This window comes from Polyodon spathula, chromosome 10 (assembly GCF_017654505.1).
Source record: "Polyodon spathula isolate WHYD16114869_AA chromosome 10, ASM1765450v1, whole genome shotgun sequence".
Taxonomy (NCBI): Eukaryota; Metazoa; Chordata; class Actinopteri; order Acipenseriformes; family Polyodontidae; genus Polyodon; species Polyodon spathula.
In genome coordinates, this window is record NC_054543.1 from 29,364,682 (window position 1) to 29,390,035 (window position 25,354).

The window sequence follows — 25,354 nt, forward strand, 5'->3', positions numbered from 1 at the left end:
AAAATACTATCTTCTGGGACGACCCTTTGTACTCATCACAGATCACGCTTCTTTAAAGTGGTTAGACACGATGAAGGATTCAAACGCTAGGATTACGCGGTGGTACCTGGCGCTCCAACCCTTCGCCTTTCAAATAAGGTATCGTGCGGGTAAGTTACATCAAAATGCTGATTTTTTTTCCCGGGAGGGAGGTAAAAGGGAAGGGTTAGAGGTTTCCGAGTGTTCCTTCGGCTCCACTCTGAGGGGTGGGATATGTGATGAGTCAAAGGGGTTTCGGTCTGTGATTCAGCCTCCCGACAGTAGATGGCATCAAACCAACTCGGGACTTCCCTTACCAAGATCTCGTGACCATGGCAAAAGTCATCTTTTTGAGGGGCGGCACCTTGGTGAGGGGCGGAAGTACGAGTATGTAAATTCCAGCCACTGGAGTCAAGTGAAGGATAAGGACACGTGTCGGTTGGGGATTGGTGTTCCACTGACTACAGAGGCGGGACATTACATACTAAAGGGAACGTACTACTGTGTTCGGGGTTGGTCCGAAAGTAAAGTAGGAGGAGTAACGGGTGGAGGGAGAGTCTGGTTTTGTGCAGCGGGATTTTTGAAATACTAACATTTCTTTTGTCTTTTTTTTGTTTATGGTCACCACGAAGACAAATTAAAGACGAGTCATCAGTTTGTTTTGGATTTCACCCCTGCACTCCTTCCCTCACACCATTTTGTTTTTTGTTTGTTATTTAATCCTTTTGTTGTGTATAGAAAATAAAAATAAATTATTTTATTTCTGTACACATAAATTACTGTCTGGACATTCCATTTAATACACTCTCGCCTCACACAGACAATTAACATAAATATACTTAAATTAAATCAATGTGCATTTGCACATGTTTTTAGGCAGGGAAGCTATTAACCCCCTCCCTGCCATGTGTGTGTGTGTGTGTGTGTGTGTGTGTGTGTGTGTGTGTGTGTGTGTATATATATATATATATATATATATATATATATATATATATATATATATATATATATATATATATGTATGTCAAAACAAATAGAATTAAACAAGTAAGAAATAAACTGTGTTAAGTAAGAAATAAACTGTGGCTGTGTGTACTTGTGGCAAAGTGCCCGCCCACCAAACTCCACCTCTCTCTCTCTGTTTATTTCCTGGTTCCTGTTTCTGGTGTGATGTCCCCCACTCCTGCTGTCTTTGTGATAGTACTGTATTTCAAATACAACAATGTAGGTAGACTACATCCTGGTAGTCATTGGAATGAGTTTGAATTATACGAAGGGATTCGGTACCAGGAAGTACTGTAGCTATAACTTTTACATCTATAGCTTTGCCTGCAAATTCAAGCAAAGAAAGAACCAAAAGCTACTACTCAGTGGGGAAAAAAAGGGGTACCAGTGGCTAATGCAAATAAAATGTAAGAATATGGCTTTCGCTTCAGACATAGCTATTACATAATTTGTGTCTGATGCAATTATTTGTTTGCTAGCTCTCCAATCAGTGCTTATAGGTCTCATCCCATATTCTAAAGGACAGGAGTCCACATCACAGATACAGCCACTACAACTAATACTAATGGCTAAAGCTGTTGGCAGACTCACGTAATGAACATAAGATCAGGCGTTCATTACCTGCTGCACCCCGGTGCAGAGACTGTTGATCTCAGCCAAAGTGACCATAGTCTGGGATCTCCTGGATCATGAATGCTCAGAGTGGCTGACTCCCGAGTCTCTGGTTACTAGGGTGGCTCAGGGGACCATCAGAATGGCCCGCTGAGCGATCCAGGAATGGAAAGCAGCTATGCACCCAGACTGTGTCAGGTATCCCGAGGGGGTCCTTAGGATCGGAGAGCCGGCCTCGTTCTCCGGTCCTGCTGATCCAGCTGAAGGCATGGGACTCTCCTGAGGCTCCCCTTGATTTTTGGGCTGTTTATAGCTCCACTAAGAAGAGAGAGCTCCTGGTGAATCTGCTCCTGGCTCTTTCTAAACTAGCCATTTACAAGACCAGGAAGCGCAAGATCACCAGGGAGGGTCATTTTGATTGTGGAGCCATGTTCAGGGCACTGGCCTGGTCCCGGGTTAATTTAGAGCATACCCATGCGAAGTCCAGTAGTGACATGATGACCTTTGTTGACCAGTGGGCTCTAAATAGTATGCTCTGTACCATCTATTCTAGATCTGTTTTACAACTGAACATTTAATTTGCAGTCCTTTTTGTTAAATTTGTTAATTGCCCATCTTCGTTAGCACCATCTTTTTGAGGGTGCTAAATAGAATTTTTTTTTCTCCAGCTATCACTCGACAGCTGGAGTAGTCCCCTAATGGGTAATTAAATAGGACTATACCATTAGTAGTCCTGAATGGTATTTTCATGTACTTTTGTAGTACAGCAAGCCCACCAGAAAATATACAAATAAATAGAGCCACAGGGTGATACAATAATGCTGTATGTAAACCACAATAACGTTTTGGGTAATCCCCCTGGCTTTACTGTGCATTCAGAGTGTTATTGTAATACGGTATTTGTCTGCTGTCACAAAGGGCTGAGCTGTGTCATCAAATCATGGATGAGCAACCTGTGCAAATATCTTTTGTACATTGATGCCTTCAGGTAGACAAGCTCTGAGATCAGCTGGTGTGTCACATTCTTTCCCTTGAAGGGATTCTTCTCAGTAAATGCATTGTTGGGGATTCCCCAGTTGAATCTGGAGCACAGTTGTCGTTGCTTCTCACTCCCTGAATAAACAGCAAACCGATGTAGAGAAGGCTTTCAGCTCACCTCTGACGTTGTTTAGCTGCAGGTCATGCAACTCAACAGAGCTCATGCCTAATTTTAGTCTGTATGGTGTAACACTGGTATATAAGTACTCGGGTCCTGAAAGAGAAGGATTAGTACTCCAATTTAAATTAGTTCTATAAGGGGTAATCCTTATGTTGCACAAAAACGGCCAAGTCAAAATATTCCCACATATCTGCCATTGAATCTTTGTCCTTCTTCCTAATTGAACCTCCACCTAAGATATATAACAATTGAAGTCCAGGTGATTTCCTGAGGATTAATAGTAGTCTGGCCAAAGTCGTCCTTCATATTATATATAAAAAACATATTTAAAACTGCTTACCTGTGTTTAGTCTATTTCATGTATACATATTTTTGTTGGCATTTCTAGAGAATTAATGGGATTGCTATTTTCAGACATTCTGACAGTCTTCTAATGTAAAATAAGCAATATGAACAAGTAGGACCTGCCTTTGAACTTATACTACTGTTTGCTTGTACAGATACATGATTGCCTGAGGCCTGCAAAAGTCACTGAGATTGTTATATAATGCATATCACACAATCAAGGTCTTACTTGTCACCTAAGGGGAAATTTTGCAATTGCCTAAAAAATGCAGCCATTGTGTGTTTTTTTTTTTTTTTACAGCCTTGATTTTTCATAGTTAGAAAGTGTTGCCTGTATAATGAGCTGCTAGGCAATGGGACAATAACAGTGTAAAAATAGCAGTACAGGTACTTGAGTTTCAGAATTTAAATTTAGAGAAGCTATAATAGTTTTGCTGTTTTAATGCAGGATACGTTTGTGTTTTCTGCAGTAGGCAGGGATACTCAACAATAAGAAGATGCATTCAGGCTGCAAGAGGAGAAAACAACCAGTAATGTGAGAGTTTTTTTATCTGTTATGTGTCATCAGGAATTGGATTTACTAAAGAATAGCTCCCTCTAGTGCCAAGGAGACTTCAATTGATGTGCTGGAAGCATTCAATGGAAAATGTGCTGTTCAGCATTTTTAATTTTTTTTTTTATTTCACAGCAAACTGAATTTCAAAACATAGGTTGCTTGGGTGGTACTAGTGCCCACTTATGTGGTGTTGTTGCCTGCTTACATCAAATTTGAAGACATAAGTATTAAAAAAGCTCCATTGTACGTAGAAGTAACGTTAGATTATTACCATAACCCTGGTTCCCTGAAAGAGAATGACAACCATTACCGAACAGGAAGAGCCTCTCTGACCGTCCATCACTGATCCTATATAAAAAAGCTGCCCTATCAGGGCCTTGCTGTGAAGGGGAAGTCCCTCCCACCGCCTGTTGAAGAGGGACGTCCTCACAGTAGCACGTCACCATTTTTTTTTCAAAAAGCAGACGTCAGTTGGGGACAATTCGAATGACAACCATTACCGAATGGGAAAGCTGTACCAAAGCTGTCGTGGCTCCAGATTAGCGACAGTACAGCGCAGTCGGTGGCGAGAGGTTGGTGCCGAGTGAATCAGTGCAGACATGTAGCGCGGTCGGTGTGGGGCTATAGATGGCTCCGAAGAGGTTCACAGGTGCTGAATCAATCATATCCTTTGTGTTCACATTAGAAAATTAATGTGATCCATTTGCATCTCCATCCATTTGCGTTTCTTTCCATCTGATGATGTAGATATCCTTCTGCCTGGTTTTGATGGCTGAAGTGTAATGCTGGCTCCAGGGATCTGCTTATTTTGCCTCCCCAACAGATCAGCACACACAATGGCTGAGATTCTGGTTTAGGGGATCAACCTCAATGCGGTCTCCCAGCGCATCAGCATGACAGCTACCTTAATTGAGCTAAATAGGGTACATCACTGGGGTCTTCAAATCCTTGGTGTTTCGTTGACTAGGCCATGACACCTCAAGAGGGCTCGATAGTGATTCTGGCGTCCCAGCATCACCCCACTCCACCCCCTCCACCCCCCACTCAACTCAGCCCAGCTTACTTACCCATACATCAGCGTTGCTTTCTTTCTATTATGCTTGAGATCCCTAGCAAGAATCTTTCCATCTCAACCACAGTCAGTTGCTCCTCTGCTCTGCTGCTTCAGATAAGTTCTTTACTGTGCGACGCAACTCTTGGCCATTGAACCCGACATCTCTGAGAAACCGGGTTGTAGAGTTTGCCACAAATCCTCGACAGCCCACCTCCACTGGGTAAACCCGGACTCTCCATCCTTGCTGTTCCGCTTCAGCAGCTAGTTGAGTATAAGTTTCTTCCTCTCATATGCCTCATCCACAGTGTCCTCCTATGGCACTGTTAACTCTACCAGATGGCGTGCTGATCCAGACTACAAGACAATGTCTGGTCGAAGGTTAGTGGTGGCAATCTCAGGTGGAAAAATATGCCGATGACCAACATCTGCCAGCATTTTCCAGTCTCTAGTTGTCCTGGGCGAGGCTTGAGTTTAACACCGTTTCTTGGTGGTTGCTCTCCAGGATGGAGGAATGTTATCTTTTGTATGTAATGCTTTGATGGAACTGGTGAACAACTTATTGGTCAGATTACGCTTGTCTTCCAATACTAAGGCCAAACATCACAGCACCTGGTCATGGCACCAAGTAAAAAGTCCTTGGCTAAGACCCACCTTACATCCTGTCAAAATGTGCCTTAATGTTGCAGGTGATGATGACAAAGGACATGAGGGATCCTCACCCACCCAGAGGGAGAACATCATGTTGATCTGATGAGGAAATTGATCCTGCTCTGTTCCATTGTCCGTAGGTCTTGCCAGCCGATCTTGTGTTGTTCCACACTCTCCCATCTCATCCATTCTCCCTGCTTGGCCTGGGACATGGCCTTTACACACCTGAACCTCTCCTCCTGCTTTTGTACCTCATTGACCACTAGCTTCCTCCATTAAGCTGGGGTTGCCTTGTGCCATGTAGGAGGAGCTGAACTGAGACCCCCCTCTTCTTTGGCAGTAGACCAAACTGAAAGCACCAGAGTTTCAGTTTGCCCGGTAAAGTGCTGCTGTCTATGCTCTTCAACCCTTCCACTGCTTGATGTCTAACTTCTCCCACACAAACTGTGTCCTTTAGATCCCCACTGTACCATCTCCCAAGACTTTTCACTGGCTTCTTGGACACTGTTGGCATTGCCTCAACATTAATCCTTTGCTGTTCTATGTCGGACTATGTCTGACATTACAATTTTCCCTTTTCGGTCCAATGTTGGACCCTGTCCGACATCATTGAAAAGATGTAAAGCACAGGTCTCTAGTCGTTTTTTCTCCGGAAAAAGCAGAGAGAACCATTCAATGGCCAAGTGAGACCGATAGGAGCCGAATGAAACCGAAAAAAAAGGGAATGTGTGAGCAATTGCCCTAGCAGCTGCACCATACAGAGACAAGCAGACATAAACAAAGGAGGGAGCTGCTTCTGCATCCAGAGCTCAAAGAGATGTTATAGTAATAAAATAATGACTTTTATCGCATTATTGAGGAATTTGGTGTTAAAACGAGTGATCAGGAGAGGATTTATCAGTATGCACATCTATAAAGAGATATGTGAAAAATACAGGGAACATGGGGTGGGGCTTGGCTGGAGATACAGTACTGATGTCACTTAGCATTGCAATGCTCTTTAAACCAGTTTTACTCTGGGGAAAAGAAAAAAAAAATTAAACAGCACGTGTAAAATAAACGGCGCGTGTGAAAATAAATTGGACCTGACGTGCCTGACAGGCGCTGAATAAATGGACTGCAAAGGGTTAATGTAAAAAAAAGTGTACATTCCGGAGCAAAATTGGTCAGCTGAGAGGCGGTTGCTGTAAGGAAAGCACACTCCATCTGGGTAACGGTTGTGGTGATGTTTTCAAAGAAAACTAAAATAATAAAATGTGAAGACAACATAAACCAACTGGGTAGTAAACAAATTGTAAAATAATGTATTATGTTAGAAAGGATATATGAAGGCTTTAAGACCCTGGGGAGTATACTGATGTCAGGAGTGATCATCGATTATCATAATTGTTTAATTGTTAATTATCACCTGCACCTGGCTGTCGTTGTAAATTAGAGCCAGGTGCAGGGTATTTAAAGAAAGCAGCCAGACTGTTCTCAGCTGCTGGTGTGAGAAGAGCCTGGTTGATGGTGATTTCAACCAAAACAAAAAGGTAGTTTTTTTTGTGGGTTCTGTTTTGTCAGAGTGTGTTACAGGTAAACAGCTTAGCTGTCCTGTGTTAGTGAGGTTCCTGTGTGTAGTAGTTAGAGCTCAGGAAAGAGCTAGGTGTTTGTTTTGTTTATTTCTGTTTCTGTTTATCAATCAATTTCTGTGTCCTGGGTCCTGAATTAAAGGGGCAACAAACCTTGAGTTACAGAATTCATCACAAGAACCTTTTCCTTTAATTAGAGATGCTTCTTGATTTAGTGGGCTTGAATTACATTCATGCCCATTCAATGTCATTGGTTAATTTGTCCAATAACCAATTAGTGCAGGCTACTGTTGTAGTCGTGGTTGTCATGCCATCCATGTATGCTCAAATTGGTGGTAGTCGCATTCCAGAAGCCAAGTGCTCTCCTCCCACTACCCATTTTGATGCCCTAATCATTACTTCCATTGCCATGGTAAAAGCCAGTGGCGAAATGGTACATCCTGCCATTATTCCAACTTCTGTAGTGCTGAATTCAGAAGTTGAAAAACTAAATTGCAAATCTCCAAAGTAAGCTTTCACTAAATTTGTTATTGTCATCGGTACACTGAAAAAATCAAATACTTTCCAAAGAAGTTCATGTGGCCCTGAACTATATACATTAGCCAAATCCAGGAATGTCACATGGAGTGCCTTCCTCTCCTTTTTAGCTGATTGAATTTGTTGTCAGATTACACTGATGTGTTATAAGCATCCTGGGAAACCTGGAATGCCTGCTTTTTGTACTGAAGTTTCAATGAAACAGTTCTTTAATAGGTAGGTTGACAATCTCTTTACAATAATGCTGAAAAAAATCTTGCCTTCTACGTTTAATAGGGAAATAAGGCGAAACTGACTGATGCTTGTAGGACTTTTTCTTTTGGTAAAAAGACTCCTCCTGCTCAGCACCATGCTTTTGGTACAACCTGTTTTTCCGATGTAACTTTCATCAATTTTCATAGGATTCGTAGAACTCCAGAAGCACTTTTTTACACTTTGTACAGAACTCCATTAGGCCCTGGAGATGATGACGCCCTTGCTTTTTTCACAGCTTGCTCTACTTCTTTCCACTTATGTGCACATTCCATTTGGTATTCAGGCTTGCTCGTTGTCCTCACCAGGGTCTTGACCTGACTGCAGTTCGGCATCGTAACCAACTTCAGTGGGCAAATGCTCACCTTCGATGGCCACTGGCATGCTGGAGAAATCTGCTCTTCATGGATGAATCCTGGTTTCAACTGTACCGGGCAGATGGCAGACAGCGTATATGGCGTCATGTGGGCAGCGGTTTGCTGATGTCAACGTTGTGAACAGAGTGCCCCGTGGTGGCGTTGCGGTTATGGTATGGGCAGGCATAAGCTACGGACAACGAACACAACTGCGTTTTATCGATGGCATTTTGAATGCACAGCGATACCGTGACGAGATCCTGAGGCCCACTGTCGTGCCATTCATCCTCTGCCATCACCAAATATTTCAGCATGATAATGCACAGCCCCATATCGCACACACACAAGGATCTGTACACAATTCCTGGAAGCTGAAAATGTCCCAGTTCTTCCATGGCCTTCATAATCACCAGACATGTCTTCCATTGAGCATGTTATGGATGCTCTGGATCGACATGTACGACAGCGTGTTCCAGTTCCCGCCAATATCCAGCAACTTCGTACAGCCACTGAAGAGGAGTGGGACACAGGCCACAGTCAACAGCCTGATCAACTCTATGCGAAGGAGATGTGTCGGGCTGCATGAAGCAAATGGTGATCACACCAGATACTGACTGGTTTTCTAATCCACGTCCCTACCTTTTTTTTTTTTTTTTTAAGGTATCTGTGACCAACAGATGCATGTCTGTATTTCCAGTCATGTGAAATCCATAGATTAGGGCCTAATGAATTTATTTCAATTGACTGATTTCCTTATATGAACTGTAACTCAGTAAAATCTTTGAAATTAAGAGCTGAAAACAAGTAAAAAGGTCAATTAAGCCAATTATCAGTTCAATTAAGTGTCTAGTTAAGAAATTGAGAGCTCTGTTGGAATGAAAACCAGCAGACACAGGGTTTAAAAACACAAACTGATTTACCATATTTAATTGGTATAACCTACGTAGCACTTTTTATTTTTCATGAAAAAGGTTTCAGATTGTTCTCACCATGAGCAAAAGGTTCTAAAAAAAGCCCACATCATTTCCCCAGAGGCACTGAGAATGAAGCAGTGGTGACGGGTGACACATGAAGTAATATAGAAAAGGATTAGACAACATTTTGAGACTTGTGATATCTGATGATAAAAGACTTTACGTGCATTACATCGTTGTAGTCAATAAAATTCAATGTAATTGGAAAAATATTTTTTTAGTTTTTGATGGAAAACATGTATAACAATTAAGAATGTAAATGTCGGTCATATTCCTGTTTTATATTTTTTTCTTTGGAGCAACATGTCTTTCAATATCGAACAAAAACCTTATCACCTTTGCGGTTCAGTCTTGTTAATAAAACTACTTACAAACTACATATAGCAGTGGTTCTCATACTTTTTGGGCTTCGCCACCCTTCCTCTTGTCTGTGGTACTTGACACCCCCACCCCCCTCCCAACACGCACACGTACATAGACTGGTAAAAAAAGCGGCTTCGCTTTGTCACTGCTGTTTTTTTTTTTTTTTGCACGAACCAGCCACGATCCATTGTAATAAGAGCAAACTTAACACTGCAGTTTACCGATTGTGACCAACGCTTACTACACAGTAAGCTGATAAACAACAAACATTACCAGATGGCAGCTGACTTCATCCAAACAAATGCAAGCTTAAAAGGCACCAGTCAGATTTACAGCACTATCTATCTACAAACTTTGACATGCCTGGAGGAATCGGCATAAAGATTTGTTTTAAGTTAATATATACCGTATAACAGGAAATTTAGGCTGGTATTAAATTTGGCGGGTACATTTTGCACAGAACATTCACAAAAAAAACCAAAACACAGTTTTGCATTTCTACTTTTAATTCCACGAACATTTACCAGGAAACTTTTATGATAAGCATTTGCTGTGTCTCAGTTTTAAAACTATGGTTCACAACATTACACAGTGGAACGATTACAGTACTACCATGCAGTAATTGTAGGGCGGTATTGCTATGTGTGAAATCTTTAACAATAAAGTCGAAACGAAAATGTTTTTATTTGCTTCGAAATCATTTCAAACTGGTTAATAGACTAGCAAGCTCGGTTTTCAGTTTTATATGGTGCAAAACATTTTGTTTTGTTTCTGGACATTGCGATGCCTGCATTAATAGTTGGATCTACAATGTATCGACAATAACAATCAACCATTCCAACAGCCCTACTACAGTAGCAGGCAGTTTACAGTGCCTCTGGGTTTCTGATCACATCATCAATTCCACATTTTTTAAATCCATTAATGGAAATGTCCGGTCTACTTTTAATGTTTTCAAGCAAATTGGCTTCAGCACTGCCATTCTCGTATCCACTTTGATATGATACATTATTTCTCTTGTCCAGCACTTCTTTAATCTGTTCTGTATACCAATATGACAGAGGGCAAGATCACTATGAACACTGTATTCAACACTGATAGGTGGAAGTATTATTGGCAAGCCAATCAAAATAAGCAGTGAAGCCCAAATAAAGTATCTGCCCATTATACAGTATAGCCTAGGTTAAGATGTGTGCTGTAATACAGTCCTAGGGGATTGTGCCCCCTAGTTTGAGAACCACCGACATAGAGGACCAAACTTGTTGCTGAAATCTAGTTATTTTTACATTCTGTTTCTTTACAGATCCAGACACTTTAACGGCATGCAAAAATCTATTTAATATCTGTGAAAGGTTGCATGCTTGTAGACAATGATATCAATTGTTTTTATTGCCTGTGAAATGTTTTGTTCAGTTCGAACCAACACTAGTACAGAACAAGGTCAAAGCCTGTTCATGTTGATCTTTGCACTGGCCTTTGTGCTACCGTTGGGTTAGGGAGGAAACCTAAAAGTTCCACTCATTGCACCTTGGCAACTAGAAATTGGGGGTTTCAGGTTGAGGAGTAAACATTATTGGGTACTGGAGTTGTTCTATGAAAATTTGCATTTGCCTTAGAACTTGGTCCAATGGGAGGGAGGGAGAGAGAGAGAGAGAGACAGACAGACAGACAGGCTTGTCAGTTAGAATTGCATTTCACTGTGTCAGCAGCATGCCGTTTAATTTTAATGTGGGTAAAAGGAGTCCCATAAACAGAGCCTGTATGTGTGTGAAAAAGCTTCATGTGCACAGAGTGCTGAGGGCTCTGGCTTCCCAGTCCCAGCAGAAAGCATCTATAACCATATTTATAGCTATATCAGTATATATACAGTATCAGTCTGTCCACCTACATATCTACCTCTTTCCAAATACATTTTTACACAGTACCTAGACCTTACTACATTTAGCTTTGTTGGTGTCAGTTTTTATAGATCTTTTAATATGAACATTGCAGTCTGTGACAGTAGCATATTGATATAACCCTGTTCTTATAGTGTACTACTGTTTTAATGCAGTATCAGGTGCCCTGAGGTTTAGTTTCTGTCAGGTATAACTAGTCTCATTGCTTTTACAATACTGTCACTGCAGCAAGCCTCCACCGGCATTGAGACTAGTTTCTGTAATATTGCTATTGCAGGACCACACAGCGACTAGGTCTTCTATAAGAGACAACTATTCCACACAGAGCAGTATGTTGCTTTTATAGTTTTACATTTTTTTTTTTTTTTTTGCAGTTTGAGAGGCGCATCAAAACCCATTTCAAAACCTCATTGTTGATTTGGAATAGTTTATCGGTTTGTACCATTGATATACATCTGTACTAGCAATTTGGCTAAGTATGAACCCTTTGAACAGAACTAATGCCATTGTAGTGCAAGTGATTGTCATTGCAGGTTACGGATAGGATTCCTATTAAGTCTTTAAAAAAAACATTAACTGAAAGCAATTTTGTCCTGCATGAAATCCTGAAGTGACTGATCTATGAAGCAGAGGGCTTAACAATAGGGTGCAGCAGTAAAAAAAAAAAATAAACAGTTTAATTATTTGTTCCTTATCCAACTTCTTCAGCAAGAGGTTTAAAATGAAAGGACCCTTTTTGACTTCAGTACCACTGTTGGTAATCGCTTGTGTTCAAATCAATTGCTATATTGATCAGTCACTAACTAGATACCTTTGCACAAACATTAATATATTGGATTCAATGTGGGGCAAAATTGTTTTTCATTTCTTAATTCTTTATTAGGAACATATCCTTTCATGGAATAATTAATTTTGTTGCTTGTATGCCATTATAGCATCACTTTGCTGCCAGCAACCCAATTGCTGTAAGAAGGGGCTTGATTACTTTTCTCCAGTGTAAGCACAGACAGGGTGATGTCATTCTTGTACACAGTCTGTGTTAGCTGGGTGGCAGGGTCCCTGCTTTTATTTCTCCAATGCCTGATAAATTGAGCCATTTGGGGTTTTTGCAGCATGCTGGCAGCTCATTTCTTTAAGCAGGTTTCTTGGGACAAAACTTGGAGCCTATAAGCGCTGCCATGGTGAAGCGGAATTCCATATGCTTGCAATGATCAGTGGTGGAATCTTCCAACCCCCACCCCAACTCCATCACTGAAGTGTTTAGCAGCAGTATGGCTTTTACAGAACTGTTCTTGCATAACCCACATCATTGCCAGGGGCCCATTTGTACAATGTAGTGAGACAGTGTTGAACCAGGGAATGTGTCTTTTATAAAATATATAAATCGGGGGTATACAAAATAAGTATGCTACTCTCCGTTTGCAATATGCACTTTACCATGGTTTATCATAACAATATAAATTGGGTATATAAATTGGGTATAATTATTAGTATTGGAACATTTTAGAATTATAAAATCTTACATTCATTCTATTGTTAAATTTTCTGTTGTTCCATATTAGAAAAAATTTCTATATTTAAGTATTATTATTTGATGCAGTTATAATAACCTTCATGAAAGACAGGGTCCATTATCTCCAGGTAATAAATGCTTTTAAAATCAGATTTTCTAAATGTATTTTTAGGTTATAGTTTGGATACTTGAAATTTGTCATGTTTAAATAGATTTGCAAGTCACGTTCGCCTCGTGACTTATAACGCACCCAGGGAGTGTGGATATTAGAGTATATCCCACGTCCTGTTGTGCCTTACTGCTTATTTGTAAGTACTCTCAGATTTAACAGAAACAGAAGATTTTGGTTTGTATACTGGTTAATTAAAAAAAAAATGCATTCTGTACAGCTTTTGGAATCCTATTTCCATTTTTTACTGCACTTTGTTTTACAGAGCGGTACACTTTTAAGAAAGCTATTTTAAAATCTATGGCATTGACATCTCAATTAGCGCCTGGGTTGTAAGAAAAGCACTGACTCCGATCTGGAGGTTTGATCATCAGGAAGTGAGCACTGGAACGCAGTGTAGAATTTGCTTTGGTTCTTTTGTCCCCAGATACACGACCCAGTAAATGTAATGGAGGTAAGAATATGACTGACAGCTCCCACAACTGCGAAGCAATAAAACAAGAGGTGATAATATATATATCCATATAGAATATATATAGATATATATGATATATATATATATTATATATATATATAAATTTACGTCATAATGTTGTATCACCAACAACTGTACACCCATTGAAACAAGAACATAATTTGTTAAATATATTACAACATTTAAAGGTATCTGATTACCTTTTTTCCCATATTAAATAAAAGGGTACACCAGTATAATTTATTTTCCATTTGGTCCTGTAGTATTGTGTGTAAATGTCATCACACACATACAGTTCCATAGACATAAACTGTAGGAACTTTTAGTATCATATGAAAATCATAGAACACACACACACACACACACACACACACACACACACACACACATATATATATATATATATATATATATATATATATATATTACCTAGACATACAATTGTATTCTTGACATTGTATATTTTAATTTACAGTTGTTGGTTATTGATTTTGAAAATAAACACTCTACATAAGTAATAACATTTCCAGTATCAAAATCTACTGAAGGCAATGCCTGTTAACATCACTGTGGCAGAACACAGCTCTGCTCTTTAGAAATTGGCAGGGATGGGGTTAAATTCCCCTACCTGCCTTGGTTCATTGTGTTCAGGTGGCTGGGGTTGATTAGTTGATTAGGTTAATTAACGATCAATCAGTGCCCAGCCACCTGACATAAAAGGAGGCCTCTGCTTTTCATTTAGGAAGAGGGAGCTGAGGAAGCAGGTTGGTGTTTTGGGGGTTTGTGATTTTTTTTTTTTTTTTTTTTTTTTTTTTTTTTTTTTTTTTTTTTTTTTTTTTATTTTTTATTTTTAAATGTTTTGAATCCAGTGAAGGCATTGCCCAGCCTGGAAACCTTTATTTTTGTGAGTGTATTTTTGCTTTATTTTGTGTTTAAATTGCTTTGTTTTGGCCCTTGTGCCCTTTCATTTTTGTGTTTATAATAAAATAGTTATTTTTTGAACTCCAGACTGTCTCTGGGCCTCTATCCACTCACCAGCCTGCCACAAACACTTATTTGATGGTACTAAATAATTAAGCTGCAGAACAGTATTGAAATGCTGGCACAATATATCATACAGAACACTACAATGTTTTCTTATGCTTTTCATTATTACAATGCGTTGTACGTGTGTAATAGACTGTAAATACACTTACAGCAGCAATTGAATCAATGCAATTGCTAGTACTATATTTGAGTTACATATTAAAACAGCAATATTTGTTGTATTGATATTTGTGTGTAATGCTAGGTTATTGGTGAACTGTAATGCAATTCTTCATATTGTTCATGGTGGATTAAATGTTAAAACTGCTTGCCTTTACAGTCTGCTGCATTTGCTGATTTTATTCTGAACAACAAAGCAAGATAATACAAAACAAAAAACAATCTCTGTTTTTCTTTGCTATCATATCGGGTACAATTGTATTTAAATCCCTTCTGTTGTTGTTACATAGTATGCTGTGATCTGCTTATAGTAGTTTTGCAAAGGTTTTTTCAGAGTTGCACACTGGTTGCCTGATATAGATTTAGTTTTCTGTTTTGTGTGTTCTGCAAGATTCTCTGTAGTTTCTGCTTAGATCATTATTTGCAGTGCTCAATAACTATTAAACAGCACAAAACGCTTCTCAAAAAATTCTTAGAGGCAGTTTTTTTTGGTGGGGAGGCACATCAGTGTTGCACACGTTTCAGTTTTTTATCTATGAGATTTAGTGCAAAGTGTAATGCTTATATACTCCCATACTTCACTTTTCAGAAGCAATTTATGCTGAAATTGCAGTACATAATCATACAGAACACACACATACTGAAATAGAATATCAAAGATGTCAAAAATTAAATATTAGGTAAATGTAGATATACGTATTCCCAAATTAAAACAAATTAGCATAGAGATCTATAGGGAAATGGCACAATTAAAAGGGATATGTGACTGTTAGAGTCTAAAACACCATCTGAATTAATTTTATTGGGTGTTTAAGCCCTACTATATATTCCTCTCTTAGATGTGCGCCAGAGGACACTGGATAGTTTTGCAGTGGGTTTAAGGTACAGTATGCACATTCCCAGACCACCAAAACACTGCTACATATTTGTATCTTTATTTATTTATTTTGATGACACAACCTGCATAAATGGCCTGTATTCATATCTCTATTAAATAAATACCTGGTTTGTGTTCAGAGTTTGAATTGTTTTCGTACTTTGAGAAAAGAAAAAGCAAAGATGAGGAAGGAATGACAACAGGACAAACAGAATGAAAGCGAGAAGAGTGCAGTAGGGAGGAAAGAGACGAAAAGAAATGAGATGGAGAGAGGGAGAGGGGGTGGTAGAAAAAGAAAGGGGGAGGGAGGCGGTGCATGAGAGAGAGAGAGAGAGAAAATAAAAAGCAGTAGGATCAACAGCAGTATTGATCCAGGACGTCACAGCAGTTGATCTAGAATTCATAACTGATGGCTTTAGGTGAAGGGGCTCTGTTGCAGACTCTGTAATCATCTTCTCGCTGCTGGGAGAGACACAGCGTCTTTGGAGAAGAGAATTTAAAACTGCTGTTTTTCATCATAGGCTGGGGGGGGGGGGGGGGGGGTGCTGATTCATTTGTTGTTGCCTTCGGAAGGAAGGGTTATTAAAATGCTTTGTTTTGATGTTGTCTGGTAATGTGTGAGGCTTCTTGGACTGGAGATTTATTTGTCATCTGTTAAAGCTTATATCTTTTGCTCCCCCCCCCCTCCCCCAACTACGATTAAGCTTTTGCTGTGGCTTCCAACCTAATGATACAGCTATCTCTCTGGAATATATTTTGTTACGAGCCAGGAGATTTAATCAAGTGCTGAAGCTTGTTTTTTTGTAAAGAAGCTTTCGCTGTTGGCTGTAGGAGGAAAATAGCACCAGTTTCAGGGTTTTTTTTTTTCCATCCTGTATACTAAAACTGGTTTTGTGTGGTTTTATGCTTTATTGTTTTGAACTTGAAGATTTCGGCACTTGTTCTTACAGTGAATACATAAAGAAAGGAAGGTTTTGTTTACGGTCCCTGAGCTAAGGGACCGGTTGCAAAAAGGTTCATGTAAGAAATCCCGAATAGGATCCAGCTGCGAAAGAGAACCTCCCACCTTGTAAACGTGAGTTTGGTTTGGCTGCTGCTGAAACAGAATCTGAACGTGTCGTCGCCATGAAAAAAATTTGGGCGAAGAAACGATTTCAGGTAAGAATTTACAGTTGTTTGAATTTTTTTTTTTTTAACAACATTTTTTGTCAGTGTGCCTTTATTAATGTAGTTCATATTTATTGTTTAGTTTTGCATAACCTCTTTAGAAAAACAAAATTTATGACACATGTGAGGAGCGTAATTTGTTAAAAGTGGCAGTAGAATATTCTGGTGCCCCACCCATCCTCCGTATTATTAAGCATCTGTGTTATTTAATACACACAATAGCGGGGTGTAAGCGGTATGGAAGAGCTAAGTCTGTTCGATGCTGTCTCTTTTTAATTCACATAACCCAATTAGTACTAGGGATAACCTCTTCCAAATGGTGTTTCTGGCTACAGTTTTAGTTTAGTTTCAGTTCCCAACCTACACAAATGAGCTGTCTGGACAGCTGTCTGCAGGGTAAGTAAAGTAAAACTAATGTGTTTAGAAAACAATTTGTCAAGAGGACCACCGTTAGCCTTCAAGTTCCTTTAGGATCACCAAATTAGCCCAGGGGTGGGGAGCCCTTGGGAGGAAATTCATGCTTTCCCTATTTTTTAGTACCATATAAAGCTCAACCATGTTGTTTGTTTTTTTTGTATATATATATATATATATATATATATATATATATATATATATATATATATATATATATATATATGATATATATATGCGCAAGACAAACCTTCACAAAACACCTTCACAAAAATAGATGCCACCAATATCAGAATTGTGGATATACCTGTATTTAAAATGTGAACATGTATTATTATTCCACAACCTGGAAATGTTGGAAACAGTGGCATCACTAAGATGTCATAGTGTGCGGCCACCACCCTTTCCCTTATAATGTATCTCAACAGTGTCAGATCTACAGTGTTATGTACTTAATACAATCTTTGGTAATTTCCTCTGTAAAAATATGGGAAAACAAACATAATTGAAAGATTTCATTAACAGCTTTTGGCCCTGTTTAGATTAAACAGACTACAGAATGTTTTATGAGGTCCCATTTGCAGGGTCTGTAGACTCCAAAACACCCCTCCGGAAACAACTCTGGTTAAAAAACAGACAACTAAGAAGCATGGATCCCTCATTTGACTGCACAAAATAAACATAGCACCTCAAGCTGTGGAAAAACAAGCTTGATGTTACTGACATCACAGTCTTTCACAACTGGGCTCTTCGACGCCCCCTTTTAATCAGTTTTCTCTCCACTCTTGTTGCTATGTCATTAACTCGGAGTTCTAGAATCTCAGTCTTGCTTCTAAAAGGATCTCCCTTCCCTGCGTCTCAGAATCCATTGCTTCTACTGTAGTTTTAGATTTTTGTACATTCTCTATTTTTTCCTATGAAATATATTCAAAGCTTTATTGATTACACGTCCCGTCACCCTTATCTTTTTCTAGCAGGTTATTTTGGGTAGACAAACAAATGAATATATAGGGAATAGGATAAATATTCTCTGACAAAAGTCTCTATGGTATAATCAGGTACACAATCAGTTGAAACAGTTTTTGCTTTGAGAATGTCTCTGCAGTCTAATAATCGTATCTCCTATTGTGGAATCTAGGAAATAATCAAGTTCTGTTTAAGTATAAAAACAGGCAGACATCATTAGTATATTTTTCTAGCCAGATTGATATCTGGATAGACAAGTACAAGAAACAGTGTCTCACAAAACCAGAAACCTGGTAAATCCAATATTCGTGTAATGCAAACCAAATGTGTAATGCATCAAAAAATATTTTGACATTCTGAGGACATTCACCTTGTGATAAGAGTTGACGATCAAAGCTATGGATTTCTTACCCGAAAGACAGAGAATGGGAGAGAGATGGCGAGGAAGGGAAGTAATTGGATCTTGATAACCAGAGAGACTGACAGAGAAGCGAAGTGTAGATCACAGGGCAAACTGATAATAAGATTGATGGAAATTTAAGTCAAAGGTTAAGTCATTTGTCAGAAAATGGTAATAACTAGTTTTGCTTATTGTAAATGCCAAAAAAGAGATTGTATAGCTTTCAGATTGTCTACAACATAAAATACCCATTTTCCTGTATTCAAGTAAATTCATCTAAAGGAATAATAACATATTCAGGTTATATATTTAAATATCTTCTAAACAAATATATTTATTGTCTATAGTCTGATGTACACTAATATATATATAAAAAATGAGAGAATATGTTTTAGAGTACATAGATAGCTTTATTGAATAGAATGGCTAAACAATACATTATATACATTATATACAAAATATGATCTAATGCATTCCAATATTTTACTTCCATTTGTTTTCTATCTGAGGCATTATTATTTTTTAATGTTTTAGAAATGTTCAGTTTGCATGTTGTTGTCATGGGTACTACACTTACAGTATGCACAGCTTGATTCCTCTAGGGTTTATAAACCTCTCTGTGTCAAAGCAGGTGGAGAGACACAGTTTTCCTAATCGTTGTGATACACAACAACAAGTTGTTTTTTTTTCAGTCATTTCGATCAGTAAATCTTGATATATATATAGAATATATATATATATATATATATATATATATATATATATATATATATATATATATATATCCACTTCCAAACCAATCCTTTCCCAGGTTTGGTTAGGAAAGGAGAATGTATATCAACTGGGTGGTAAACAAAGAAACTAAATAATGTAATGGTTTTGAGATTAACACTAAAGATGGGTTAATTAATTGATAATACTGTGTTAAATAAGGGAAACTAGATGTAATTAAGCCTGGTTTAAAATAAATATGTTGTGTTTAGTAGAGACCATACAGTGGGGGGCATTAGAACCCAGTAGAGGTTACTGGAGTCAGGACCAACTCCAGGTTTAGTCAATAGAGTAATTAATGGGTTAATTAGTTAAGTTTAAAAGGGTTTGGGTGATAGTAGGAGTTTGGTTGGGAGAGTTGGAGAGTAAGCTGGTTATTGTGAATATTGTGGAAATAAATGGGACAATGAGCTATTGGAATGGTATTTGGATTGCGATTTGGTTTCGGTGATGAGGTAACAGGCTTAGCCTGCCTTGTTATTAGGTAGGAAAGCTAGGGCCCGAGATCGGGTTAGGTTTTGTTTTGTTTATTTTTCTTTTGCTGCAAATAATAAACACATGCTATGGCATTTCGTGGCATTCTGTGTCTAAAAGTATTTATTTGAAGAAGAAAAAACTTGTCACCAGAGGGCAATCTGTCACTATATATATTTGTGAGAATTTCTACTCGCATTTTGCATTTGAAGATTCGTTTTCTAGAAGATCTTTGGTTATCAACGCAACATAAAAAAAACCCAAAAAACTACAGTATAATATGTGTTTTATAATGATGCAATGAAACCAGTCACAAGAGACTGAACACTGGGGGCTGCATTACACAGAAGGCTGGGTTTTGAAGGTGCCTCTCTCTGTGTATTTAAAAAAAAGAAAAACCAACCAATTCCAGAAACCGTTCTGGGTTTTATTGGCTGGTGCAACCAGATAACCGTTAAGACAGTTTTAAACAGAAATAAAGTCACTATAAATCTTTAAAAGAAATGTAATGGTTACATATAAAGAACCATTATTAACTTTAAAGTATCCTCAAAAACATTTTTTAAAAAATGAATGAAAAATGACAATTTAAAAAAAATACTTTTGTTTTCCTAAACTGTAACATCTACAGTTAGGTGAGGTTGGAGGTGAAGTGTGGGGTAGGTTTTCCTCACTAACATTTCATAACAAAGAAAACAACTATCTGAACATTGAGTAATACTATTTGTAATTTGTAATCTGTTTGAGTTTTGTAACTGTAAAGGGACAGCCCATACCACATTACTATCCCAATTAACCAGTAAATAAAGCCAATTACAGCAACAATATTTACTGACCGTCAAAATCCTCTTGGCGACACAGGTTTGAGGCCAAAGGTCAAAGTTGTAATTTAATTTAATATACAGCATAACATTTACACAATTGAAACACAGTTAAGTTACTCATACTATAATGTGTTTATTACACTATAAATGTGTATGTATAATAGGCGGAGTTAGTTATGTATTAAACAAACGAAAATTTTTTTTTTTTTTCAAAACTGCATGTTTCAGACAAAAAAAAGTGAATGGAAATACAGGCCGGGTAAGATTTATCGACTCAGTTTGTTAGCTGCAACCATTTTAGAAATAGATGTGAATGGCTTCATTAATAACAACACTTATTTAATTAATGAAGAAAGGCTCTTTAAACAAAGTGTAACTACAGGATTCAGAATGCAAGCACTCTGCAGTATTGTACATCACTCAACTGAAACTTGTAGTACCTCTTACCCTTTGTCTGCAAAACAATGTGACCTTACTCTTTGTTGAGAGATTCAGGGTTAGAAATAAATTAGCCACAGCTACTGTGTATTTCTTTAAAAACATGAACTGATTTCCAGCGCAACGTTATAGGTATTTATGCAAATAGCAGATTAATTAGAAGTCAGATATATACATGTTTTGTCAAAGTATCTTATTTTCTAAGCCTTAAAAGTAAGAACAAATGAAGACATTGTATGTTGTTTTAGCAATGCTTTACTTATGATATTTTTGGGGTATAAGTAAGGATGAAGAGGGAGTATCGTTCAGTAAATGACAGGTCTGTGCTGAACACAAGCACCTAAGAGAGAATGTAGAAATCAAGTATGCACAACACGCCCTGCTTTATAGTCACTAACATCTCTCTCCTTTATCTTTCAGAAAACAGGACACTCCACTCGAACCTTTGGAAGGTTTACCCATGGTGTGTTTGGGTTTATAAATATCAACACAGCCCCCTTTCCCTTCAATCCATGAACCATATGCTACCCCATTTGAAGGAGTGCTAACCAACATCAATTTTCTTACCCCTGTTTAGCTCTTGTAATATTATCACTGCATTTTTTTTTCTTGGTTTCTTTACTTGTAGTCTGTATTCCAATTTGGAATATGGAAATAAGGTATTTATTTTAATTATGGTATCTGAACACAAATTTCCCACCTAATTAAGTCAATTCAATTAATAAATGTATTTTAAGTAAATTATGTCTTAAAGAGTGAAGTAGCACTTTAAATTACAGTGCATACTCTACTTAACCGTTTAATAACATGGTAAAAACTGGTAACTACCAATTGCTCCTGTCTTACATGGTAACTATACATGTAAAAGTGTGTAATTACTTGGCCTATGTAACCGTCAATGCCATGGTGTTAGCATGCAGTTACATCTGGAACCATTGGTTGTTACACAGTTATTACAATATATTTGCATGAATGTTCATACCCTGCCATCTAACATGCTACTAAAGATTATCAGCACAATAAGAGGGCTGATATTAATGTTAATAAAGATAATAGAAGATAAGAACATGCTAAGAGTAAAGCATTGGTTCACTCTCCTTCAAAGTGGTAGCTTCTTTTCATTTTTATTAATTCTGTATCTTTTGCTTTGCAATAAATGGTGGCTATTCTTTGAAAAGATATGTATGTAGTTGTGTTTTATTTTATTTTAATTCTATTTACTAATTTTTCATGTCTTTGAGAAAAAAAAAAAAAAACTTGCTATATGCTATTTGTTTAAATGTTTGTATTGCATGTGGAACTCAGTTATACCTTTTGAAATGGTGAAGTGTCAGGGTCTTTCCTCCTGAATCTTTGTATTCATTTGAATGGATGCTGAGACTTAAATACAAACAGCTTTATTGATTGGTGTTAGCACATAATGCATATGCATTAATGTTGAGCAGCCTTATAAATTACTTAAAAACACTCAACTAAATCCGGTAGCACTTTAGATTAGAGGGCTATGAAACAATGCAATAACATGGTAATAACTGTAACTACTCTGACACAGTAACAACTGGTGGAATACGTGTGTAATTACACAGAAATGTCCTATGCTATGGTGGTACAATGTAAAAACATCAGGAAAGGTCATTTACTTGTATAATAGGTATTGTGTAGGTGCAGAAACCATTGGCAAGTACCCAGTTAAAGAAATTATGTTTACAGTGGTTGACACCATTTACTAATTTCAGTATTATTGCACTGAGTTGCATGAAGTACAGCTTGATTTTGATAAAATGTTCAAACACTGCAGAGGACATAAAGTTCTTAGTCTAGATGGTATGTAGTTCTAAATACAATTAAGCATTTTTGAGGTTGGTCAGAAGTAGACAGCATTCAAGTATTGTTTATTTTTACTTTTGACTTAGGGTAAAATAAAATGTGTTGTCATTGAATGAGAAGCAATTAACAGCTTGTAAAAGTATGTGAAAACCGGTACAGTAGTTACTGAGTCCCTGAAACCACAGGGTGTTATTTGCTGGCACCACTGCATGCTGTAAGAAATACTGTGGTGTCTACCTGTTCACTTTTATAATGATAAAATAATAATCAAGGGTCAGAAAGGCAAGTTGTTATGCAAATGAGGAAACCTGCTTGTTCTTTGAAACAGTAATATTAAGAATAAGGCTTTTGACAGAAAAGGAATTACTGTAGTCAAGCCACTACTCTGTGCAAAGGAAACTATTCCACAAACTTTAAGGACTGTTTCATATCATGTTTTTTTAAAGCCTAGTTTAATTTGATCAAGCCTGCAGTTCACAAAACCTTTTAGGCTGAGTTTATCTTGTCTTAGTCTTCTTTTTCAAAGCAGTGTTTCACCTAAGAGAATGTTTATAAGCATGCTTCAAAAACAGTCCTATAATGTTTTGTGACTAAAGTCAAACAAACTGCGAAGTGAGACTACAGTATAGCAGAAGGGATTTTTCACTTTAAATGCATTCTTGTCCAAAACACTTACCATGCATGAGTTATAATAAAACCCACAACATTCATTTAAATGGATACAGAGACTTGGAGGGTAATGAATATTCTAGTCATGTAGCTATGGCCAAAAGTTTTGCATTACCCTAGAGAATTAACAAATTTTGTTTCATAAAGTCGAATGAAACCTGCTGAATAATGTTACACTAACATAGTGAATTACATACCACTTTGTAGTTTTCCATATACTTAACATAAAAATGACAAAAATTGAAAAATCTAACATGAAATACTGTACTACTGTTATGGCTTTTGCAATATCATTTTGCAGTTTATTTGATTACATGATGTTAAATCAAATATCTAAATTATGTTCATGTAGATTGTGTTTATGTTTCAGTCCTAAAATTGTAGGTGATGCAACACTTTTGGCCAGAGCTGTATATGCAATGCATAAGTACACGTAGCTTTCAGAGAGCCAGCAAAGAAGCTCTGATATAAGAGTGTCATGTTAGCTTAAAAAAGAATGAGGCTGAAATCAATAGAAAGACATTTCTTAGTCTGTGTCATCTCATCAAAGAATGTCGATCTCACACAGAGGGGCACAAGGTGATGGGAAAAGGCTTTGCTAGATAAGGTACAGCTAGCTCTGGAGGAGTCGTAATGAAAAAGTTTTTGTCTGCTAGATGAGGGTTTACAGGGCTATGGCTGGTCTTTGATTTATTTTTTGTTTAATTCATGGCATAAGTTAATTGATTAAAAACAATGTTGATTGATCACTTCATCTTCTGTTGCTACAGAGACTTTTATTGAATCTGTTTGTGAGCATTTTATTTTGTGTGAAAAAAAGATATTGCATTTTTTGTTTTAGTAATGTAAACAATCATTTGCAAAAAAATTATCACTCTTGTAGTGTACCTTGTAATATTTACACATGACATTTATTTAATAAGGCCCAAATTTATAAAGGGGAAAATCGACCCCAAAAAGCAATGTAATGTGCGTGTTCAGTACGGCCGCACTCATCGTCAAAATAATGACCTATTTTATAAGACTAATTAGGTAAAGCAGGCAATTCCGCAATCAACCAATTTAAATACCCATCACTGTAATTAGCAATGGAGAATTACACACATCTCACAATAAATAACGGGTTTGGGTCAACCCTGCTTGTGTAGGCTACACATTACAAAAGAAAATGAATGGCACACAAAGACCTCAGCCTGGTACTAGCCATGGTGAGAGGATGCTCAGAAGCGAAAACTGAAACTTACCAACATGGAATTGGAGATTTTGGTACAAGCAGTACTTGTAACACCTAAAGATGTGTTACAAACTCAAAATACATCACCAGGACAAATGAATAAAATATTGAATGTGCGGTGGCTTCTTAATAAACAAATGTACCACTTCAGAGTTTGTAGTCTAGGTTACTTATACATTACTTATACTTATAGTTACTGTGCTTTGCATATTAGTTTAGCTTCTTATTTTGTATAGAATAATTCCAGGCATATAGACTTTTCAAACTTCAGAAACAATAAGTTTTATTTACATACATCCATGGAAGTCAAATGGGTAGATAACACTATGTAACACAATTTGTTTTCCTGGGTAGTAAATGTTATTTGCTAATTGCTTATGCCTCAAAAGTATAGAAAATGGCTATTATTCCCCACAAACTTTGCTTTTGTGACCAGGACAGTGATATTTCAAAATATCATTATTTCCAATGGGAAAACGGGCAAATGTGTGTCTTTTCGTTCACATAAAGTCCGAAAAAAACAACATATGAATCCAAATTAACATGTATTTATACTAAAGTAATACAAAAATGACTACAAAA

General features: G+C 37.6%; 1 protein-coding gene across 4 annotated transcripts in view; it reads left to right on the forward strand.

Moving 5' to 3' along the window:
* LOC121322068 (striated muscle preferentially expressed protein kinase-like) overlaps window positions 1-25,354 on the forward strand; it is a 140,042-nt gene that overhangs the window by 19,923 nt on the left and 94,765 nt on the right. For 2 of the 4 annotated variants that reach the window (XM_041261559.1, XM_041261562.1), the window contains exon 2: window positions 21,463-21,505. The exons of 1 other annotated variant lie outside the window; for it this stretch is intronic. In XM_041261559.1, the coding sequence (XP_041117493.1) occupies window positions 21,463-21,505 (43 nt within the window). Of the gene's footprint in view, window positions 1-16,311; window positions 16,747-21,462; window positions 21,506-25,354 lie in introns of those variants that run through there. One more of the 4 variants, XM_041261561.1, reaches the window with a different exon arrangement.